The following is a 23,617-nucleotide window of genomic DNA, read 5'->3' on the forward strand; positions in this document are numbered from 1 at the left end:
GAACTCTTACAACCCAAGCAAAACACTACTAATAACCTAATTTAAAAATGTACAAAGGGTTTTAATAGACTTTTCTCCAAAGAAGATGTACACAAAGGCAACAAATGCATGAAAAGATGCTCAATATCATTAGTCATTAGGGAAATGCCAATCAAAACAAATACCACTTCATACCCACTAGGATTGTTATAATATAAAAGACAGATAACAAGAGTTGGCGAGGATAATGAAATATTGGAACCCTAATATATTGTTAGTATGAATGTAAAATGATGCAGCCACTTTGAACAACAGTTTGGCAGTTACTCAAAAAGTTAAATACAGATTTACAATATGACCTAGCAATTCCGCTCTGAGCTGTATAACAAAGGGGGTTGAACATGAATGTCCACATAAAACCTGTGCATGAATGTTCACAGCAGCATTATTCATAACAGCCAAAAAGTGCAAAAAATTCAAATGTATACCAACTGGTGAATGGATAAATAAAATGTAGTACATTCATAGAATGATATTTTCCAGCGATCAAAAGAGTGAAGAAGTGTTGACACATGCTACAACATGGATGAACCTTGAAAACATGCTAAGTGGAAAAACCAGACACATATTGTGTGATTCCATTTATGTGAAATGTCTAGAATAGGTAAATTCATAGAGACAGAAAGTAGATCAGTGCTTGCCAGGGGCTGCGGGGAGAGGCGAACGGGGAGTGACTACTAGTGGATACAAGGTTCTTTATGGGTGATGAAATGCTCTGGAATTAGATAGTGGTGATCGGCTATACAACTTTTTGAATATACTAAAAAACATTGAATTGTACACTTTTTAAAAGGGTGAATTATGCTATGTGTATTCTATCTCAAAAACAAAGTAGGTGAGAAAATTGAAAGAAGTATACAGATATAAAAAGCATCAGGCATAAAACTAGTATCCTGTAAAGGCACATACACTTGCTATTGGCTATGAATTTAGCTCTAATTTGTGTAATTTATGGATCAGTTACATAATTCAGAGCGTCATTAGGCCAATGGCTCAGGATTTTATCGTGGTGACTGAGCGTCTCTTACTCAGTCATTTCACTCTAGGTAGAATTCTGTATTTCAATAGAGGAAACAGCACTCCAGCTATTTGTATTTCATACATTCTTTGTATACACGTTATTTGAGAAAAGAAACATAATCCAGCTGTATGAACAGTAAAACAGTTTTTGAAAGAAGAATGAAAAGCCACTGAGTTAGGCTGATTTATTTGGGTGAAAGTTTGCTGATATAATAATACCTCTGTTCTCAAAATGTTTATATTCTAATGAAGTGGCTTAAAGCGTGAGGAAACAGTTATTTTTTAATTGGCTTATAATTTTACCCAGTGATTGTACTAACCAAGCCCAATAACATGGCTTTTTCTAGCAGAACAATAGACCAGAAGGCAAAACAATCAGAAAGGAGTTTTGCATAGCAAACTTCTGTTCCATCAAAATATTCGTTTCCCTATTTCCCATAGCACTGTATGTAGTACTGTCTCATTTTCTCTGGCTTGAGTTTAATGTAATCAGTTTTATCAAACTTTTTCTTTATGACTTGTGCTCTTTGACCCCTGTTTAAGAAATTCTTGCTTACCCTGAGGTCATTAAAGCTATGTTGTATTCACTTCTAAAAGTTTTACAGTTTTTTCTTTTCTTATTAAGATTTTTAATTCATTTAGAATTTATTTGTGCTTGTCGTAAAGTAGGCCTCTAACCCCTTTTATCCCCACATGAGCAACCAATTGACAAGAGATCACTATGTACCTTTGGGGAAATTCTCAATTTATGCATAATAAAGAGAAATAATTTTTTTGTTTTAGATTTTTGACAGCGTTCAGGACATGCTACCCCAAAATATGGTCCCTTGCTATATTGAATATTTCAAGCTGAAAGAATTTGAGAAACAGCAGGTGTCAGAAGGACTTTCTGACATTCCTTTGAAGCAGGTCGTAAGACCTTCATGTGAGAGGTGCGCTCCCTGGACCCAGAGGAAAGGAGTATCCTTATTTCCAAGACAAGGAACACTGGGAGGAATCTGAACAAACAAGCCTTGTTCTTTCCCCTAGTTTCCTAAACTTAGCTTCCCACAACATTCCGCTCTTCATCAAACCTACCCAAAACACCGAACTCAGAGATACAGAGAACAGATAGGTGGTTGCCAGAGGCCAGGAGTGAAGGGTAGGTAAAATCGGTAAAGGTAGTCCAAAGGTACAAACTTCCAGTTATAAAATAAATTAGTCCTGGGGATGTAATATACAGCGTGGTGACTATAATTAGTAATGCTGTATTGTATATTTGAAAGTTGCTACAAGAGATCTTAAACATTCTCATCACACACACACACAAAATGTGATATGGATGTTAACTAGGCTTATTGTGGTGATCATTTTGCAATACATACAAATATTGATCCATTATGTTGTACGCCTGAAACTAAAGTTATATGTCAATTATATTTTTAAAAATCTAGGATAAAAAAATACTCAGGTTTAACTGTTTCTTTGGGTCTTCATTTCCTTGCAAAAGCTCCTGCTTCATGTAAAACTTATGTGAAATAAGTTTGTGCGCTTTCCTCCTATTAATCTGTCTTTTGTTACAGAGACCTAACCGAGAACCTAAGATGGGTAGAGGAAAGATATTTTTCTTCCCTACATATTCTAAAATTCCATATTCTACTTTTTTGGTATTGTATCAAAACACAAACAAATTTTTGAATTGTCAATTGAATTTTGTCTTGTTTCTAAGGTGAAACTATTCTTTCTTGGTGAGAGCTTTAAAAATACTTGTTAGTTTGTTTTGGCAGGTGACATCATACATTTATTTTAGTGTGCTAGCAGACCCACTTTAGAAGAGATGGCAAGAACATGAAATGGGCCTGTTGGTTTGTTTTTGTCCTGGGGCATGTCAGCTTCCAAAGGGAGGTAAATAACTTTGATGATGACATTTTGAGATTCTGTAGAATTTTTTTAGTTGCTATATTGCTATTATTTATATGAATTCACATTTAACATTGTTTCCGCAAAGTAGACAGAGTTGAATTTCTATAGCTCAAAAAAGCATTTTTATGAAAACTGGAGAAAATACCTTTCCCATATACTCATACCATCTATTTTGTTTTGTTTTATAATGACAATGACAACAACAAATGTATAAGCCTATTCCCTAAAACTTTTTACATATCACACACAAATTTTTTGGAGGTATAAAAAATAGTACCATATTTATTGTATAGATGGTCTGCATTAAAAAAAAAAAACCACATGCACACACACAAAAAACAACAACAACAAATAGTTCCATAGTCCCTATTAATGGGTATTTAGGTGTTCCTGTTTTTGTTTTGCTTTATACATGTCATGCTGCAGGAAACCTCCTGTGGGGGCTATTTTTGCTGGTATATCCATAGGGTTCATTGCTAGTGGTGGAATTTGTTAGTTCACAGATTATGTGCTCTTTGAATTCTTCAATTTTAATACTGGAGATTTAAAAAATATACTTCCAACTGCTAATTTTGGAGTGAAGGCGTGAAGCTTGTTGAGGAAGCTTTCTTTAAAAAAAAACCACAACAACAACATTGAGTTATTGTGTGTGGCTGGAGGTGGAAGGAGAGATGGGAAAAGGGAAACACAATTTTACTCAGGGTGTATCTAAATATATGAAAATGTGAAGTATATTTTAACTTACTACGCTTCACTATGCAGTAAGAGAACGTGCAGCTTCCTTTAGTGACAGAAGCATAACAGGCGTGTGTGATAGCTAATACCTGGTGTGCCTCAGGAGTCTGTATCCCCTGAGGATGAGGTAACTGCCCTCACTGCCTCCCTCTCCTTAGGGCTGAATAGTCCAGGTAAGGGCCTGGCCCTGGAAGGTCTCTGTAAAACGTGCCTGCTATGCACGTGATAGGAAGGAAGGCATGACTTCTCGACTTCTTGGAGCTCCCTGGGGCTTCTCTCCACCTTGGAAGGCCGTGAAAGGGTTAAGTACAAAATAGATACCTTTCAGTGTAGCTTCTAGGGAATGATGGATGTGAAGGAGAAGAGATAGAGAAGAGAGAAGGTCAGGCCTGGTGCTGGGGAATGTCTGTTGCCAAAGGCCACTTTGCCTGTTTTGTCCTTAGGCAGAAGCAGGAGGGGAGCTGAGTTGTTCCAATTTTAAGAATTCCTTCCTTCCGCAACAGAGATAACGACAGCGGTGATAGCTCCTGTTTGAGGTGCGTTACACGCAGGCTCGTACTTTCATACACATTCTCCTTGGGTTCTCGCAGTGATTGTTTTACAGATGACAAAACCGAGGCCCAGCAAAATTAAATAACTCACAGACACACAACTAGTAAGTGGCAGAACCAGAAGACCCTAGGAGTCTCTTGTCAAGGGCCCTTTCCATTGAACAATAATAAAGAATACAATTTAAATATCATCAATAATAAATATCATTAATAATAATGTGCAATTTAAATATCATCAATAACAAATGTCATTAATAATAATGTGCAATTTAAATAATAAAGAATGTGCAATTTAAATATCATCAATAACCTTCCAGATGTGAAATGAGGGAGCCCTTTTTAAGAAACTGACTGAAATTTTGGAGTAGAGGCATGTCACGACTCTCCTACAGTGATCAAAATGAGCACATGCCAAGGTTTTATTTTACTCATTAATCAACAAGGGAACCATGCAGGTGTTATAACCAGTTAAAAAGAGAATTGAAAATCAGATATGTTTCTAGATTGGGAATATTGAAATTAATATGTAAATGGAGGCCAACTGATTTTTCCATGGAGTGTGAGGGAAAATAATTGAGTGCTGCCAGACGAGACAGAGATTGCGTATCTCTCGGTTACCTATAATACAAAAAGCCGCAAAATAACTCAAAGACGGGGAACAGGGCTAGAGTCAGATAACCCTGAAGTGTGTGCTGTATGTAGACAAGGAATAATTTTCCACTGAAACACAAATTTATCTCTATACAATTTACGTAGGCATGTCAGAGAGGTTGACAAGACAGAGAGGCGGCCTTCATGGTAGATTGGTGGGGAGGAGGGTGGGCAAGAGTTGGCCAAGAATAGATTGACAATGTTTTCCAAGACTTTGAAAAGGTCACGATCTTGCTGACCTTTCCCTCCAGTCCTTTCATGCTGGCCTGGCTCAGTCCTCCAGTATGATCCCATCCAAACTTACCCTGCTAGGTGGTAGTCAGTGCTTCCATTTAGTCCCTTTTCAGCCGTTCAGATTTACCTGCCCCATATTCTGTTTCCCAAGATCCCAGCTTTTGGCCAGGTGACAGTTGGCTCTTTCAGATACTTGAGTATTTATGTAGGTGCCTATCCCTCTGTCATTGAATGTCCCTCCTATTCCCACAGCTTTCCCCTGCTCGCTGCGGCTCTAGTCCTCTCCTGAGCCTGCCTCCCCCAGTATTCCTGTCCTTTGAATTTGTCACTTTTTCTTCCTCACCAAAATCTGGTCAGATACTTAGAAAGGACTAAATAAGCACATCACCTTGGGGTAAGTATTCATTTACTTGACAATGATGTGTTGTGCTGGGTGCTGGCGGTACAATAGCTTGGGTGGGTATCTGTGGTCTATTGGCATGCTCGTGTAAATGACCATTATGGTTCACTGTGCTCAGTGCTGCTGCAGAGGTGTGCACACCTCAGGCTATGATTGCACAAGACGGAGCAATTAGCTCAGCTTGAAGCCTGAGTGGGATTTTGCTGGTCAGAAAAAGGGGAAAGGAGCAATTCAGGTGCTGAGCCCCACTGCCTCTCCTGGTCAGCCAGTGACAGGGAGCTCAAGGGCTCTGAGCCCAGGCAAGGACAGAGCATCTTCTGCTCAGAGAGACCTCCTTGGGTACCAGTGGGATTCCTGTAAGCAAAATGATCTGGGATAAAAGAAATGCCAGGAAAGCAAATTTTCTTCCTCCTCTTGTCTCTTAAATTGTGTGTGTGTGTGTAAACATGAGATGGAAACTGAGTAAATTATGACTTTTTTTATTAATTAAAGTTGATGGAATGATTTAGAAATTTAGATCTCTAGGATTTTATCAGAAGAAAATATGATGGGACGTTAAAATCTAATTGTAAGGTTTTAAAATTATTTCTAAGGGCATTTATTTATCCTCTGGGCCTCTCTGTGTATTCACCAAGGACGTCCCTCCAGGCTGATCTGTCTGCAGAAAGCAGGGAGACATCACTTGGGCAGCTCCATAGACGCATATGCTCGGTGGACCCTGCTACCCCAAGGAGTCCACAAGCCATCTTCACAGGAACTGTAAAAGTGTATTCCTGAGACCCAGGAGATTTCCTTGTGCTGCCTCTGCTCCCGAGAGGGAAAGGTCACCTGTGAGGCAGTTACTGCTAACTAAGGAAGCTGTCCCCAAAGAGATCAACCAGTACCATGCTTGGAAAGAACACAGTTAATCCCCATTGCCACCCAACGAGAGTTTGAAAAGCTACTCGATCTATTAATAAACAGTGTGGCAATCCACCTTATCTTAACTGAGCACAACTTCCAGTTAATTCCCAGAGCAGCTTTTTCTAGAATAATTGACTTTTGGTATGAGCCAGATTTATCAGGGGGGCCGACCCTGGCTCAGGACCCTTGAGGAGCAGAGTAGGATTGGGGTCTCAGACATTCTGTTTGGCTTTGAGCCACCACTGGAAAAAGGTTTTCATTTAGACTCCTTGGTGATCCTTGTTTGTTTGTTTATTTGCACAGTTGGAATTGTCAAGATTAAAGGCAAGTGGCAGGCAAATGTCTGACAGGAATGGGAGGACGACTTGTATGGTTCATGTTGTGTGCAGTGTAGCTTTGGTAGTCCTGTTTTCTTTAAGATCGACATTTTCGTGCTTGCTGTTTCTGATTTGAATGCATTTCCCCTGGTCCTGCTCCCTCCGTAAGGACCTGGGAAGAAGGGCTCCACAAAGCGATTTCAGGATGAGTAATTATTGTGACTCAAAGACAATCAGAAAGCGTGGCCTTTGAGTCTCCTAGAAGTCCTGTGAAAACGTATTATTTCAAAAACGTTCATTGGACTGTGTGGACCTTCCACAGACATTCCTTCATGGCTTAGTTTATAGGATTAATTATAGAGAATTATTCTGAAGAAGTGGAAGAAAAGGCAGGTTCGATTCAAGAATGGAGATTCTGACAATGTTTTAGCTCAGAAAATGCGACTGCAGATGGAGGCCACCAGAAGACTGAGGAGCGCCAGACTTCAGGCAGAGCAGCCTGCACAAAGCTGGGGGACCGTCTAGCAGAAGAAACATCAGCCTTGCTCTTTCCTGTGGTCTGCCCTACCACACGCATGCTTCGACAAGGATGGACGCGCTTATAGCTGCAATACCCGAAATGCTACTGTGTGCCTGACACCAGCCATGAAAAGACCACTGATCTCTTACAACAAGTCCAAGGAAAGGTGAGGTGGATGGGCTTGATAAGTTACTTTCACCAGTGCTGTAAAGATGGGTGGTGAAGTGGAGAGACAGGATTTGGCGTCAAGCTCAAGCCTCACTGTGAACATTTAACCAACTTGAACCAACTGAGTGACCTTGGGCAACGTCCTGATATTCAGATGAGAGAAGAAATTCTACTTAGGGTTGTTTACGGTTCAACTGAGGTCGTTTGTACTGCACTGCCCAGTATAGTGTCTTGGGCATAGTAGGTAGTCAAGGAATGTTTATTATACTTTTTATGCAGAAAACCCAGATATTTAATTTTCAGACTCTGTAACTATAGCCAACATAAATTTTGTCATTTAAAGCAGGGAGATCAATGGTCTCTTAGGGATGACATGGAATATACGGGCTTCACATTATCTTTCCTACTTTTCATTATATCCCTGGCCGTTCTTACCAAGTTTGCCCTGTGATGGTTGGTCATTATTACATAATATGGTATGTTTGTGAACAAAAGTTCAAAGAGCATGAAAAGCTATTCAATGAATTGAGCTTCCTGTGACCCCACTTATACTCCTCAGAGGTAGCCAATGTTAAATTTCTTTTGTTTCCTTCCCGAAAATTTTTCCTTTACATAAGCACATAGGCATCTTGTTCTTTATACACATGAGAGCAGCGTATACACACTCTTCTGCGCCTGACTGTTTTTTTACTTCACATTACGTTGATATTGAGGAATATAAAGCTAGGTTATTTGGAAGACCTTGGGCAAAAATGGGAGGAGAATCGGTGGTCAAGGCAAAGAATGAGTATTGTTGAGAATCTAGGACTTGAGTGCCATTAAAACTGCAAGGGATTTAATTATATTCCTTTGGCTTCCAGTCTGATTCCCTCTGGAAGACCTTCTGGGTTAATTAGGGGACCCAGGGACACTTGGCAGACACAGCTGCTGCATTGCTGTTCCTCACAGGTAATTAATCATCCAGCCTGAATCAGGAGAGAATGTTCCATTCTTTGTCCTCGTTACCAGTAGCTTTAGGAGAGGGAAAATTTTCTTACAAAATGGAACCACATGTGGTTCTTTTTAAGAATATACAACAGATTGTAATAAAGGTGTTTCCATATTGGGCTTCCTATCATAAAATAAAGGGGGGAAAAGTGTGTATCTGTGTGTGTGTGTTGGAGGGGGTGGTGTAGGGTGAGCAGAAAATTACTTAACTCTTTGGGGTCACCTATTGATTATTTGGAAGTTTTATTCAAAAGGATACTATGTGCACACTTATTTCCCTTCTTTCCAGCTTCTTGCCTTTTAAAATATAAAATCCTAGTTTCAGGTGATGTCAGTGGTTATTTATTTCAGCGGTACTCAACTGGAGGCCATTTTGTCACCCAGGGGATATAAGACACAAGACATTTTTGGTTGTCATGACTGGGGTAAGTGTACTGCTAGCAGCTAACAGACAGAGGCCATGGATGCATTTTAATATCCTGCAATGCACAGCCATCCCACAACAAAGACTTTTCTGGCCCAAAATGTCAAACGTACTGAGGTTGAGGAATCCTAGTTAATTGATCTAGTTCAATGTTCTCTCTGCATAATTCAATTTTGTTGGTGATGGGGTTCTTTTACTTTTTTATTGACATCAATTGACATATAACATTATATTAATCTCAGATGTACAGCATAAAGCTTGGATATGTATATATATTATGAAATTATCACCACAATGCATCCAATTGACGTCTGTTACCATACGTCATAGCTACAAAATACTTTTGTCTTGTGATGAGTGAGGACTTTGAAGATCTGCTCTCTTAGCAACTTATAGCAAATATGCAATACAGTATTATTAGCTATAGTCACCATGTTGTAAATTACACCCCATGACTTGATTCTTTTATAATTGGAAGTTTGTACCTTTTGACTACCTTCCGCCATTTCTTACCACCCCCAACCCCTCACTCTCCACCTCTGGCAACCACCAATCTGTTCTTTGGTTTATTGTTTTTAAATTCCACATATAAATGAGTAATAATGGTATTTGTCTTTCTCTAACTTATTTCTCTTAGCATAATGCCCTCAAAGTCCATCTATGTTGTCATAAATGGCAAGATTTCATTCTTTTTATGGCTAAATAATATTCCATTCCATACTACATCTTTATCTATTCATTCATCAATGGACACTTAGGTTTTTTTTCCATATCTTCTTGGCTATTGAAAATAATGCTTCAATGAACATGGGGCACATGTATCTTTTTCAATTAATGTTTTCATTTTCTTCAGATAAATACCCAGAAGAGGGATAGCTGGATCATATGGTAATTCTATTTTTAATTTTTTGAGGAACCTCCATACTGTTTTTTTATAGGGGCTGCACCAATTTACATTCCCACCAACAGTGCATGGGGGTTCCCTTTTTTCCACATCTTCTCCAACACTTGTCTCTTATCTTTTTGATAGTAGCCATTCTAACAGGTGTGAGGTGATGTCTCATTGTTGTTTTGATTTGCCTTTCCCTGATGATTAGTGATGTTGAGCATCTTTTCATGTGTCCGTTGACTATCTGTGTGTCTTCTTTAGAAAAATGTCTATTCAAATCCTCTTCACATTTTTTAATTGTTTTTTTTTTCTATTGAGTGGTATTAGTTTTTTATATATTTTGGATATTAGCCCCTGGTAAGATATATAAGACATATAAGACTTGCAGATATTTTCTCCCATTCACTAGTTTGCCTTTCCATTTGTTGATGGTTTTCTTCACTGTGCAGAATCTATTTTATTGTGTTTGTATATTTCTTAGGATGGCAAATAGCACTTCCAGCTGTAAGATTCTCAGAATCTCTTCATATCAGTAGATAAAGCGAAGCAATTTACTTGCTCCTGACAAACATCGATGGCAAGAATTATCCCACTGCTGAATCTTTCACAGACGAGATTTCTCATTTGCTGTAATGTTCCCGGCCCCAGGTCATACTTGGGACCCAGTAGACATTGGTTGAATGAATGAATGAGATAATGTGATGCTTTGGCATCAGCTGATGGGCTTGCAACAGTGGTCTGAGCAGAAACTTGACACCTGTGATTACTTGGCTTCCCGGTGACTTTGGCTTCCATGACAGCTCCGTTCATTGGGTAGTTTCCACCAATGGAAGTCATCATTTCTCCTGCGTGTTCCTGCCACTCCTGTTGATGAACAATTCCAAGCAGCGCAAACAACCATAGAAGAAATGTACACATAACTGTCATCTGCAGAAGTAGCCAGTGCGCGATGAACTCAGTATTGAAGACTTGCACAAAAACCATCCAGGGGAGGGCCACTTGTTCTTGGAGTTTTAAAGGACTCACTTTCCCTTGGATTCCCAAACCACTGATATAGTTTAGACAGGAAGATTCTAACTTGGAAAGTTTGCATGATCTTAACAGTCATGTATGTCCAAGATAAAGTCCATTATTCAGAAGGAAAGTGATCATCCTTAAGAAAACATCCTTTATAAGTTCAGGAGGTAGTGGTTTCCACATGAGAAAATCGTAACATATTTACCTTGACATAGTTTCTCTTTCCTTTTTGGGGCTGTGGGTTTTTCCCCCTCTTTCTTTTTTTTAAAAAATCAATTTTAAGCCCCTATCTGTGAAAAACCATTAGAACTTACATACGAGGTCTGACAATTAAGTTCGTGAACTTGTTACAATGATGTTGCTAAACTTTTTTTATATCAGAGGGATTACTCATTATGAATTTGTACCAACTGGACAGTTAACCAAATTTACCATTTACAAGTGCTGAAAAGGCTGCATGAAAAAGTTAGATGACCTGAACTTTTCTCCAATAATTCATGGCTCTTGCATCACAACAATGTACCACCTCACATAGCACTGTCTGTGAGGGAGTTTTTAGCCGGTAAACAAATAACTGTATTGGAACACCCTCCCTACTCACCTGATCTGCCCCCCAATGACTTCTTTCTTTACCCAAACGTAAAGGAAATATTGAAAGGAAGACATTTTGATGACATTCAGCACATCAAGGATAATATGATACAGCTCTGATGGCCATTTCAGAAAAAGAGTTCCAAAATTGCTTTGAAGGGTAGACTAGGCACTGCCATGAGTGCATAGCTTCCCAAGGGGAGGGCTTTGAAGGTGACTGTGATGATATTCAACAATGAGATATGTAGCACTTTTTCTAGGATGAGTTCGTGAACTTAATTGTCCAACCTCGTGTATCTTCCTACCATACTTAATTATGATAGCTGCAAAGTGGTAGCCAGAGATGGAGAAACAATTCTAACACTGGCCATAAAAGGCAGAAGAATCAGCATTTCCTTACGTGGAAGGACATACCAGCTGATGATGAAATGTTATCTTCACTTCTTACTGGATAGCTACTCCCCTGGCCTGGAGGACTCCGGAGGATGGTCTGAGAGAGAAATATTGACTCTCGGTGTAGATGGAAAATGCATGTCTGATAGCACCAGAGAGATTTTCTGCTTTATTGTCATACTATCATTTTTGTAGGAGCACTAGATTGTTTGGGTTGCTAAATAGGAGAAGTGGGGACAGAAAGAACAGACAGAACTTCTATGACATGGCTCCAAATGACAACATAGTAGAATTTGATCGGTCTGACCTGTGTGCCTAACTCTTAGGACTAATTTCAAGGGCAAACTATAACACATTCCTTTTATTTATGTTTCTTTCCACATTATATTTCTGTTAACATTTTCCTTATTCTTGGTATGCGAATGAAAGAATTCAGAAGTATAATATTTGGTTGAAAATGAAAAATATTAGTGTTCAGAAGAAATCTTTTCTTTTAGATATGTAGACTTCAATTTTAAGCTTAAATAGCCCCCAAACCTCTAGGTATTAAATATGTTACTGTATGTTTCCTATGGAAAGGAAAGGTCACGGCTGAGGTCAGGAACAGCATGGTTTTTACCCACTGGGCTCAGTGAGGGCAAATTAGCTGCAGTGTCAGCCTGGATTGCTTATCAGGGAGGAGATTGTTAGGAAATACGTGTCTTTTAAGGAATGTAATTAGTTTTTTTTTGTTTGTTTGTTTTACTAAATGTGTTCTTAGTAGAAAAAGAGCAGAAGATTCCCAAATTCCCAGGCTTGTCCTATTCTGGAAACTGATTTTCACTTGGAAAGAATTGAAGGAAGAGGGTTGGCTACTAATCGTAGTTGTGTTTGTGAAAACTAATGGTGTTTGGCTAGGTAATTAGGAGGAAAGGGCAATGCTCCCTACATACTCCTACAGCAACTAAGCTGCCTGGAATTTTCATTCTTGGCTCTGTCTTCCAATTCCCTTGGCCCTCGGCCTGTCTAAGAAATCTTTTTGCATTTTTTCTTCTGCATCAAAGGCAGTCTTTGGTTCCATGAAAGTTGGTAAGTTTATTAAGAACAACATTATATTATCCATAGTAACTTTTCAAAGTATTGCAATGTTAGATGTGGCTTCAGCTTTGGTTTTGGTGTTTTCCTTCTCTTTTCCTTCTTTCTTTAAGAACTCAGAGGTCAACACTGGAGTCACTTCTGCCTTCATTGCTTAATAGGGGAACAGAGAGGGAGGAGGAAGAGAGAAAGAGACATTTGAAGTTTTTTTTTAGTAAAAGTCCTTCTCTATATAAGAACATAATGTGGGGTCAATTTATTTAATTCTGATTACAGTGAGTGGATAATTGTCTTCTTAAAGCTTTCCCTTAGTTTTCTGAATCTGTAAATAGTGTGCATAAAATAATCTACTGCTGACTTCTGTGCAGGCCACACCAAACCAAACTAGACCACCCTGAGTGTGTATGTGTAATCGCAGGATAGACGGACGGAGAGCTTTACGCTCTTCTGTGGCACTGCCTACTGGGGTAGAGGTTGGAGAGAGGCAGCACGTCAGTAGGGGTTGGACATACCCAGCTGTGACCTGGGAATCTTGGGTACCATGAGTCACAAGGGACAACAGACCTCTGGAGTCCCCAAATCTTTTTCAAATGCAGCTCGAAGCTTAAGATGCCGGGACCTCTGGCTTCTTTCAGGGCTGGCTGTTGGCAGCCTCTTCTTGAATGTCTGTGTTTGGCTAGGGACCCAGAAGTACCAGTGCAGGAAAAGCCCTCAACTCCGTGTGCAAAGACCTTCATTCTCGGCTCAATCTCATAGCTGTCTGATCTGCAGCATGTCACTTCGCCTCAGTGAACTTTAGTTTTCTCATCTGTAAAATGAGAGGTGAGGTGGGAGGTGCCAAAGGGATGATTTCATGATCTAAATAAAGTTAATTCAAAAACCAGCTCCAACGCTGTGGTTCATAAACAGGAAGAGAAGGCCACTCCATCCCAGGCTACACGATATAGGAAGGCCACTTCAGAGAATACTTTTTGGGGAAGAATGTTCTAGAAAGTAAAACGTTTGTGAGGCTAATTATGATATATGTGTTGATGTCCCTCCCTGAGCATTTCTATGAGATGATTTTTCAAGTCCAAGTTGCTGTGTTGACCCTGAAAGTGCAGCACCTTCCAAGTACAGAAGGAAGTTAACACAGAGGAGGACCAAGTCAGCTTCCTATTTTTTGTCTCATTTGAGCTCGAGCCCCTTTTAGCTGTCACTCAATCTATTGTGTATATTTTTTAAGCAAGGAGACACGCTGTTCTCTGCAATAGTGATATTTCTCAATTACTATTGTTTGCATTTAGAGAAAGATGTGTGTGAATTGCATATTGTTTTTATTATTCTGTTACTGGAAGGAGTGAAGTTTTCTTAAAACCTGCCCCGTGAAGGGAAACAATCCTATTGAATGAAGCTGGCAGATTAAAATGGGAAACGAGTTATAATTTTGAAACTTCTAAAGTATTACTGGAAAAAAAAAAAACCTAACACAAATGAAAGGCTATCCTTTCTCAAAGTAACTACCAATGGTAGGAAATGTGGGGTTAGAAGCCTTGTAATTCCCTTCATTGGGTAAGAAAAACACTGAGGAATGGCTTCTTGACAGTCTCTGGTTTTTGTTTTCCCTTTCCCCTTCATCTCTCACTTAGTTTTTAATTTCTCTTGGATGTGTAGTTTATTGCCAGATCTTATTATTGTGTACTTAAAAACCACTGTCCTTTGGGGACATAGCTCCCTTGTTTCTTCATAACAGAATGCAAGCAATTCCATCTGAAGGGGATTGTCCTGTCCTAGTTCCAGAGCAGGGACCTCACCCTTGCTCTTCTGCCGTCCTTGGCAGCTACCACATGTTTCTCTGGAAAAGCCAACACAGTAGAAATTATTGGCTTCCTCCTCCGCAGGCATTTTCTGATTCCAGAATAATGTCTGCTCAAGCTTCTCTTCTCTCCCTTATTAAATCCTGAGTCTGGTATCAGAATGCCCTGTCCAGCTATGCCGCAGAAGTACCTGGGCAAGAAGATTCATGTTTCATTACTAGATTGAACTGTAGGGAAAAGAGGCAATCCATTGCCTTAGGGTTTAGTTTGTAATAAGTAAGAAGTCCCTATAAAAAAAATCATTGACACTTTTGTTGAGTAGATTCAACCTTGACCCAGAAAGCTCAAACTATTCCCGTGTCATAGACCAACCTATACCAGGTTGTTCCACATATCACTAAAAATTTTCACTAGTGGCATCAGAGTGGGAGCTATCATCTGCTTAGATTTTATCCACTTAGCATGTGTATCTCACCATATGGTGACAGTAGAGTGGAAAACCAAGCCAAGAAAGCCAGCATGGTCTTGGGGAGGACAGCAAATAGAAAGTAGCCTTGGTTAGGTGTAGAGAATCTGACCAAGTGTAGCTCATAATAGGCTGCAATCTTTTTGTTTTCCAATTTCCTATCTTATGCATTTATTATGATGGTTTGAAAACCATCTTATCCCTCTAAACAGTAATTTTTAGGTCTTATGAAGGAGCTATTATAGCTTTTAACTATCGCATGAATACACTGTGTAGTGATAATATGTTCTCTTGCATTCTGAAGGATGTGCTGAATCTCTTCCGTATGTTCCTTCAACTCCACTCTCTCCACCCTTCATCCTGCTTGTTGCTTCAGGAGACTGACCTCTACAGCTGCAGCAATGGCTCCCTTGACTTCTGCCTCGATTTGGGTCCAGTGTACGGGGGGCCCTGGTGCGAGTTCTGAGAGTGGGAGGAGAATGTGGTTAGGGTGTTTATGCCCCTGACTCTTTCCCGACCAGGTCACTATTGGTTATATGTCCCTCTGTTAAAGGCCACAGCTCCTATCAGGTAGTCCCTCTCCATTGGGCTCCCTACTTCACATTCTAGCATCTACTCCACCCCTCGCCTCTTTAGGCCTAGAAGAGAAACAGATTTCCATTGTGGCTACTGTCCACTTGCATGTCCTTTGTAGGTTTACCTACCTCCTTACCTCACCTTTGTAAATATCCCCTCTGTTCCACTCTTCAAATGACCCAGTTTGAATGTTCCATCTGTTTCCTGCCAAAACCCTAACAGATATGCAGGTCTAGCATGAGGGCTGGTCACGCTTGGTCCTAGAGCAGTATGTGTGACTGTGAGACTTGGGTCTATCATAAACATTGCACTTGGCTTCTTCAATAGTCTCAACACTGTCACCAAGGAAATTGAACATCAAAGACAGGGAACATACCCATTTCCTATAAAAGGCTATCGTATAGTAACAGAAGGGCTCATGGTAAGTTGAAGTGGGATGACTGCAAACAAGACAATCGGCAGAAGAAAATTATATAAAACCAAATTTCTAATGGGAGACAGGATAGCGGTATACATTGCCTTGCTTATAATAAGCACAAGTAAGATGGCTTTTGTTAATGTTGTTCTTGTGACAGGTGAAAATGTAGAGTCCCAGACAGAGACACCATATAGGGACTGTAGACCCCCTAATGGAGTCAGACTGTCCTGAATATTATCATAATCATGGACCGGCCTTTTCAAGCTTGCATATAAACAGGTATGAATGAGCTCATAAGTCAGCTGTCAGTGGGACACGTCAGAATGTCTGGAAATTTAAGGGACGAGTGAAGGATGAGCAAATGTCCCAGAACCTCACCGTTTCTAGTGAGATAATGGAATTCAAACACTTGGTGTGCAAAGGTGGACCCATGCATTTTTGTCTAGAAAACCAAAGTGTGTCTTCTGTCAAGATTGCATGTTAATACAATTCTGGTAGTTGCTGAAACCCTACTGAGTCCCTCTAACTCTGGATCTATTGGGCAGTTGAACCTTTGAAAGGAATGGATGGGAAGTTCAATGTGTATCCTTGGCCATGTACATTAGAGTCACTGATTTTAGTTATATGGCAGTTCTTCTTCCCCAACTAAACGTGTGCATGTACATGCTTGTGTGTACATGTGTGTGTACATGTATACACACAGTGGGAACAGTGGTATGTGTAGTTATTATTGTCAGTTTGGGGGAGATTCAGGTTTTATGGAGCCTGAAGCTTGTATAATTTGGGGAGCTCTCTTTAGGTAAAAGAATGAAAATTTATGAATACAAAATTGGTAGAAAAGTGAGTGTTTATTTAGGCAGAGGAAAAAAGGTCACAAGATGTCAAAATTTTTAAAGCGACAATTACCAAATATAAAAATCGGCAGTTAAACAATAAACATATGATATACCTTCGTAATACTTTTCCTGCTATGTTTTTAATGGCATGCTCTTTGATTGACTCTTTACATGACAATAATCTTGTAATATTTTCTATAAAGAGGAAAGAAAGATACTTTAACCTTTCCTCTAGCATAGTTTATTGAAATTTATTTTTTAACTGTTGCTAGCTGGAATACATAAAACAGGCAGTTTTGCACACAATTGTGCTCACTGCTACAGTTTTGGGTCTACAAATACTGGAATTTTGATCATCTCTATTTCACGAAGTGCCCACTTAAAAATGTGTGGTGCGTTTATGATATCTGCTTCGTTATCAAGTATGGTTGGAAGATCTTTCCATAGACCAGCTTTCTCCTTTGTGTAATTCAAACCTTATTATTCTTCTAGTACCCTCATAATTCTTATACTGGATGCCCAGGGACACATTCTTATCATGGGACCTCTGCTCTCACATAGTCATGGCATAACACTACTGTGTTTCCCCGAAAATAAGACCTAACCAAAAAATAAGCCCTAGCATGAATTTTCAGGATGACATCCCCTGAACATAAGCCCTAATGCATCTTTTGGAGCCAACCTTAATATAAGATGCGGTCTTATTTTCGGGGAACCACGGTAGGTGAGTCAGCATAGTAAGCAGTAGGAGAGTTCCTGGGAAGTCATTCTTACACTTAGCAATAACAGCTAGCAATAACTTCACTATACACAGACGTGACCATGAACCCCATAAATAGATTCCATGAACCCCAAATTAAAGATTTTCCTGACTCAGCTTCTCCTCAGCCAGATTCTTAAAATATACCCTCTACTATTCCAATACTGACCTACCAGGAAGGGGGGGGCATCAAAATAGAAAGAGATGGTTATCTTAAAAGATTGTGATTAAAATACATTCTGTGTATGTGCACCAATTTTAGGGGCATATGGCCACGTGCACAAATGTTAAGGCTACTCCAAGGACTTTGAAAGGGGTCCCTGCAAGTGAGAGTCCCTGAAGCGTAAGCCTCATTAGCTTTATGGAAATCCACTTCTGTTAATTATTTTGGAAAGGTTGTCTGCTATCTCTCTTTAGTATTCAGAAACGGACCCCAGATTTTATTACTGCCTAGAATCGACTTTTAGGATAGGTAGATCTTGTTGCTTCAGTTTCTTTTTCTTTCCTTCCTTCCTGCATTTTTTTCTTCCCCTTTTTCCCCCAACTTCAGGGAGAGAATAGGTATCCCTTTTTTTAATTACTTAATTCATGTGTTTTTCTTTCATCCTCTTTCTTTGCATTTCTCCACTTTTTTCCTCAACCCTCTCTTGACCTTTTTTCACCAGAAATATACCATTTATTTTCATGGGTGTTGCTACTGCCTGCAATGATCAGCTCTCCCTGGTTTCGGGGTCCCATGAAAGGACAGTCCCTCACTTCTCCCGCATGCTTGGCAAGCAGAGGTTTGTGGCTGAGTCTGGAGGGAGGGCATGACCTGTAGGAGAAAGCACTTTCAGGATAATGCTGGTTGTTGTTTTTAGGCGAAGAGGTATTGTGATGACTTCAGAGGGTGTAGCTGCTTTGCTGTCACATGACAGCCTTGGACCGGTGCCTGTGGGGTTATTTGGTTTCAGAATGTAGCTGGATCACTTTATCTAGAGAGGGCTCAGCATGCATTACACCCTCGCCATCCTTCTCGCGGTGGTTTCTTTTATAAATGCTCTTTTCCTTGTGGCTAAGGAAGGTTTTAAGAAGGTTTCTCATCACCGAGACTATTGAGCTGTGCGCGTTGTGTCTGCACCTCCACATGTAACCAGTTAAGGACCTGCTCCCAAAAAAGGCTTCACCAAACAGTGTTAGCAAAGCAGCTTAGGAAAAACGTGGGAAAGTCTGTGGGTAATTAGTTTCTAGTGACTAGTATTCAGGAAGCCCAGGGCAGTGGGACTGATATTTAAGTAATTTTGTCATTAAGAACAGACCCAAACGCAAACCCTAACTACACTCTCCTTGTGGTCGCTGCTGGCCACAAGTGACTATTGAGCACTTGTTGAAAGGATAACATGTTTTATATATTGTGTTAAATAAAATAATTGTTATAACTAGTTTCACCTGTTTCCTTTTTTAATGTGATTACCTGGAAAATTTAAGTGACATATGTAGCTCGCATTATATTTTTATTGACAGTGCTGGTCTCTAATATGCCATCCTGTGTGCCAGAAAGTATATTAATGATGCCTTGCAATCTTCCTGGAAGTCCAGGGAGAGATTGTTTTGGTTTTCCACAGAACTGGGCAGTGTTTTTACTTTTTTTTTTTTTTGAGTTGAATAAAACTCTGAAACATAATGAATCAAAGTAGCAGGCCATTCTCTTGCTAGTGAATGGGAGTTGGGATAATAAAATCCCATGGGGCATGTAACAAGCCAAACAACAGAACAAGTTTCTGCCTTTAGGAAAATATTTCCCTCAAAGGTTATCTCCTATCACCCTGCCTCTGCCCGTCATAACTCATGAGTTGACTTGGGTGTCTTTAGCTTCAGACTTCATCACGTTGGTGTTTAGAGAGAGAAAGAGTTCTCTCTTCCTTTCCATTACGAGCCATACTCGATGTGTGCCTCCAGGAAAAAATTAGGGAATAGGATTTGAGTTGCCTGTTGTTTGTGCTTCCATATTGGAAGGTGCATTGACTTGTTTCTTGGGGTCAACTTTGATATCACTGTTACCAGCAGACTTTTGTGAGAATAACTCACAGTTTAGAATTTATTTATTACTGAAGGTATCCCACAAAACTTTGACAATCAGTTGGGAATCGAGATGGTATTGCTGCTGCTAATACCATGTTGTTTCTGTAGCTTGGATGACAGAATGAACCTTGTAAAGAAACATTATAAAGTTTGTCCTAGAAAAAGGGCCTATTCCTAATTCAATTCAACTCCTAAAGGCCTCCGCATCCTTTGAACTTACTTGTGTGTGGTTTTCTTATCTCCTTATCTAATTATGTATGATTACTTTCTACATAGTGGATACACAACAGATTCTGGTTGGTTGTCAGATTCTGTGGGTGACAATAAGGAGTGTAGTCTTGCACTTCAGATTCAGGTTTGAGTGTTTGAGTTTGACTTGGTGATTTTTCCACGGATCCAGTCCTGTATAAGAGTGGTGACTGCCTTGTATTAGAGGTTTTAGGGTAAACCTGACTTGTTGGCTATTTGTCTTCGGAAATAACCCAATAACGTGTATTAACAAACAATAGGATTCACACCTCCTTTCCACTACCCACAGCTCTGTTTTTTCACTGCAGTCTTCTGCACGTAAAACAAGATATTGTATATAATTTTACACTTTCTGTTATGATCTTTTGTGCTGAGGCTACCTGCATAGGTTAAAATGATATCTTAAAATGATATCTTATGCTTTGGAAGATACATTGGCTGTATTTTTTTGCCCTCTCTGCTTTAGCATGGCACTAAATTTAGAGAGATTGCGTTTGCTTTTGTGCCTATCATGGTAAGAACCTTTCTTATCCAGGGTCTGAGTCCATTTTTGTTGCAGGAATGACTTCTTCTGTTTTCTTTCTATCAGTCTCCTGTGCTTGCTAATCCCCAAACTATCTCTAGTTCTCTTTTCCTTCATCCTTTTTCATTAGGTTCAACCTCTGCACACAGTGTTTTTCAGAACATTCCCTCCAGTTTCCACTATTTGAGGTCTTTCTTTGCCTTCCTAGTTTGCATGCTGCCCACTGGTGACCCCCCTATGCACCATGGCAAGAGCCTGGTGGACACCCGCACTTGACTTTGGGATATAGCATGATGTCCAGCAAGCATACCTGTTGGATTCGTAGCCTAATCTTAAGTCTTCCTCAATAAATTACATTTTAGTAAGTGCTTTAAAGTCAGAATTCTGCCTGCTGCTTTATTTTAGCGTTTAAAAAGCTCCTATGCGCTTGCCTTGAGCACGAGAACAAATATCCCTGGGTCTAAGATGTACATTTCTGCCTGGAGGTCATGGCATGGAACAGATACTTCTCAGCCCTGTCTCTGAGCTCATTCTGCATGTGTTTAATTTAAGAACTAGACCGATGCTAATGAAGGAGAATTCTAACTTTTCTTTCTTCCTGCCTCACCATTTTGCTTAAGGTATTTCAATGAACTTAGAAATTTTTGGCACAACTACCCAAGCGTTTAAAAAAGTCTTAAGAGTGGTGTACATGAAAGGAATTATAAAGCAACTTTTTCACTTCAGCTTATGAACTATTCATTAGTTTGTCTTTGAGAATCAGAATTCAGTGACATTGGCCTTGACTCATTTTGGAATCAACGATCCACTAAATCTTTATCCTTGGAAACAATCTGTGGATTCTCTTTGTCAAAATAGCCTGTAACAAAGTGTACTTTCACATTCCCAAGCTTGCCAGAGAAAAAGACATTGGACCCCACAGCCACTCAGGAATGGAGAGACTGATTTGCCCTGTCCATTTAGTAAATCTTTTTTTCCCCTCAGAATAACCAAAGGCAGGCTTTGCCTATAAATCAGTTTATTGAAAATGATGTGAAAAATAAATGAGCTATAACCAGTTTAAGGGAAGCTTAAAACTGGGCATTAGGAAATCTCTGGCAGTGTGCAATGCACGTCCTAAATTCTAGGTTACTAGCTGGCCAAAGCCGATTTATAGATAATCCCCATTTATGAAAATATTCTACTGAGAAGCACTGTATGGTTACCTGTTTACTTTATGTGGCGTAAGCTCTTGTTACTCCAAGCTACCTCACAGATATTAGGAAAGAGAGATAGAGATTGTTCAAAACTACAGAGTAACTGGAAAAGCCAAGCCACAGAAATGCCAAGTAAATTACAGGTGGCAGATGGCAGCCTGGATTTAAACGGAGGGTCTCCCAGGCATACAGTATCCATGGTATTCAAAAGTCAGTCCTTGCCAGTCTAACCACACTGATAGGAAGTGGTTCATGTTTCATGAAAGCATAAATTTAGTATCTTTTTTTCAGCCATCCCTGGGCACTTTGCATACTATTTCTACAAAGAGAATCCACAGATTTCTCCAGGAATAAAGACTGAGTGAGTACGGTGACTCTGAAGAGGAGTCAAGCTCAGACTAGTGAGAAGGCAAGAAGTCTCATGAGAGAAGCGGATTCTCCAGTAGGGGGTAGTGATGGACCATGCCCTCCACCCACGCTGGGAGCTTCTGAGCTCTGTTCAAATGAGCAAACTGGTAAACTATTTTCACTGAATGTCTTCTTCTCACAGAGCATATCCTAAACTAAGACCAAACTCAAGGAGCATTTATAGAGTGTGCGATATATAAAGTACAGACCAGGTACTTTGGAGGCAACGAAGGTGCCTAAACCCTGAACTGCATTGGTGTTTCTGAGGGCTGTATTCTTGTAGTGTGGTGTGGGTCTGAGAGACAGCTTGTATGGGGACCCTGGTGCTGCCACTGTAGGTATGGGACCTTAGGGGAAATTGGTTCATCTTTCTCAGTCTTTGGTTTCTCATCTGTAAAATGGGTACAATAATGCCTACCACTACTAACACTGTTAGTAAAAACATACACCTGTTGGAAGACACACAGAGACAAGTAATTCTATAAAGCTAATGTGCTGTGATCGAGGTTAGACTAACTGCAGTAGAAGCAGAGGGAAGAGTGATGAATTCAGACTGGGTTTGAAGGAACAGCTGCGAGGAAGAAATGTCTTTGAGCTGAGTGTTGAAGGTGGGTCAAATTATTTTGATCAGTGGGTGGAGAGTATGTCTGTGAGGGGGTATGACGGGCATTCCAGGCTGAAGGAACACAGATAAGGTAAGGCTATTTCACAAAGTCTAGTCCATGCATTGTAAGTACTAAGTTTTACTCAGCAGAAATTATGTATCATAGAATTTTCCTCTAAGGGGTTTATGAATGTCCGAATTAGTTCATCTAGATGCTGCTGAAGTTCATGTATTTAAAAGCAATAATGGTATGTGATACAACTTCTAGTTTTAAAAATCAATACATGAAATAATTATTTAAATATTTGTATTTTTAAGAACGAATGGTTTGAGAGCTTCTGAATGCCTACTAAGTAAGGTTGTATTTAAACAGCGGAGTTAACTTATTTACATGAGCACATCTAGTGATATCGAGGGTTATGCCACTTGAAAGTGTTTTTGTTGTTACTCATATATTGTTCAGGGTATAACCATGACAGACCATTGGTTAAAGACAAAAAATATAAAAATTATTGATGTTAAAATGCAAGCCGATCATTTTTATCATTAAAATTTTTTTGATTTTGCAAACTCTTATTCTCAGGTTGAGCTTCCCCAAATTCAAAAGTTTCATTCATCTAACTAAAATTCTTCTGTAACTCATTGGAACATCTATGTTATTTCAAAAGCCAATATTTCAGAAAGATAACATGATAATGACTCTCTGCAATTTGTTCTTTTGATTATTAGCAATAAAAACTTCCCTTCCTTGCAGTGTGGTATTTAGAGAGAAAAGCTTGAAAATAGAAGACTGAAATCTTATTTTTTTAGCTTACCCTTCAAAAATAATAATAAAATAATAAAAATCAGCCAGTTGAAGTTTTAAGCTCAAAATACTAAACTTCTAAACATCTGATCATGTTGCCATAA

At 39.5% G+C, this 23,617-nt stretch overlaps 1 protein-coding gene across 6 annotated transcripts in view; it reads left to right on the plus strand.

Moving 5' to 3' along the window:
• Nucleotides 1–23,617, plus strand: part of ABLIM1 (actin binding LIM protein 1) — a 280,514-nt gene that overhangs the window by 48,940 nt on the left and 207,957 nt on the right. The window contains exon 1 of one of the 6 annotated variants that reach the window (XM_074339003.1): nt 22,002–22,211. The exons of the other annotated variants lie outside the window; for them this stretch is intronic. Within the exon in view, the coding sequence (XP_074195104.1) occupies nt 22,118–22,211 (94 nt within the window). The 5' untranslated portion in view covers nt 22,002–22,117. Of the gene's footprint in view, nt 1–22,001; nt 22,212–23,617 lie in introns of those variants that run through there. 6 annotated transcript variants of the gene reach the window in all.

This window comes from Rhinolophus sinicus, linkage group LG07 (assembly GCF_036562045.2).
Source record: "Rhinolophus sinicus isolate RSC01 linkage group LG07, ASM3656204v1, whole genome shotgun sequence".
NCBI lineage: Eukaryota > Metazoa > Chordata > Mammalia > Chiroptera > Rhinolophidae > Rhinolophus > Rhinolophus sinicus.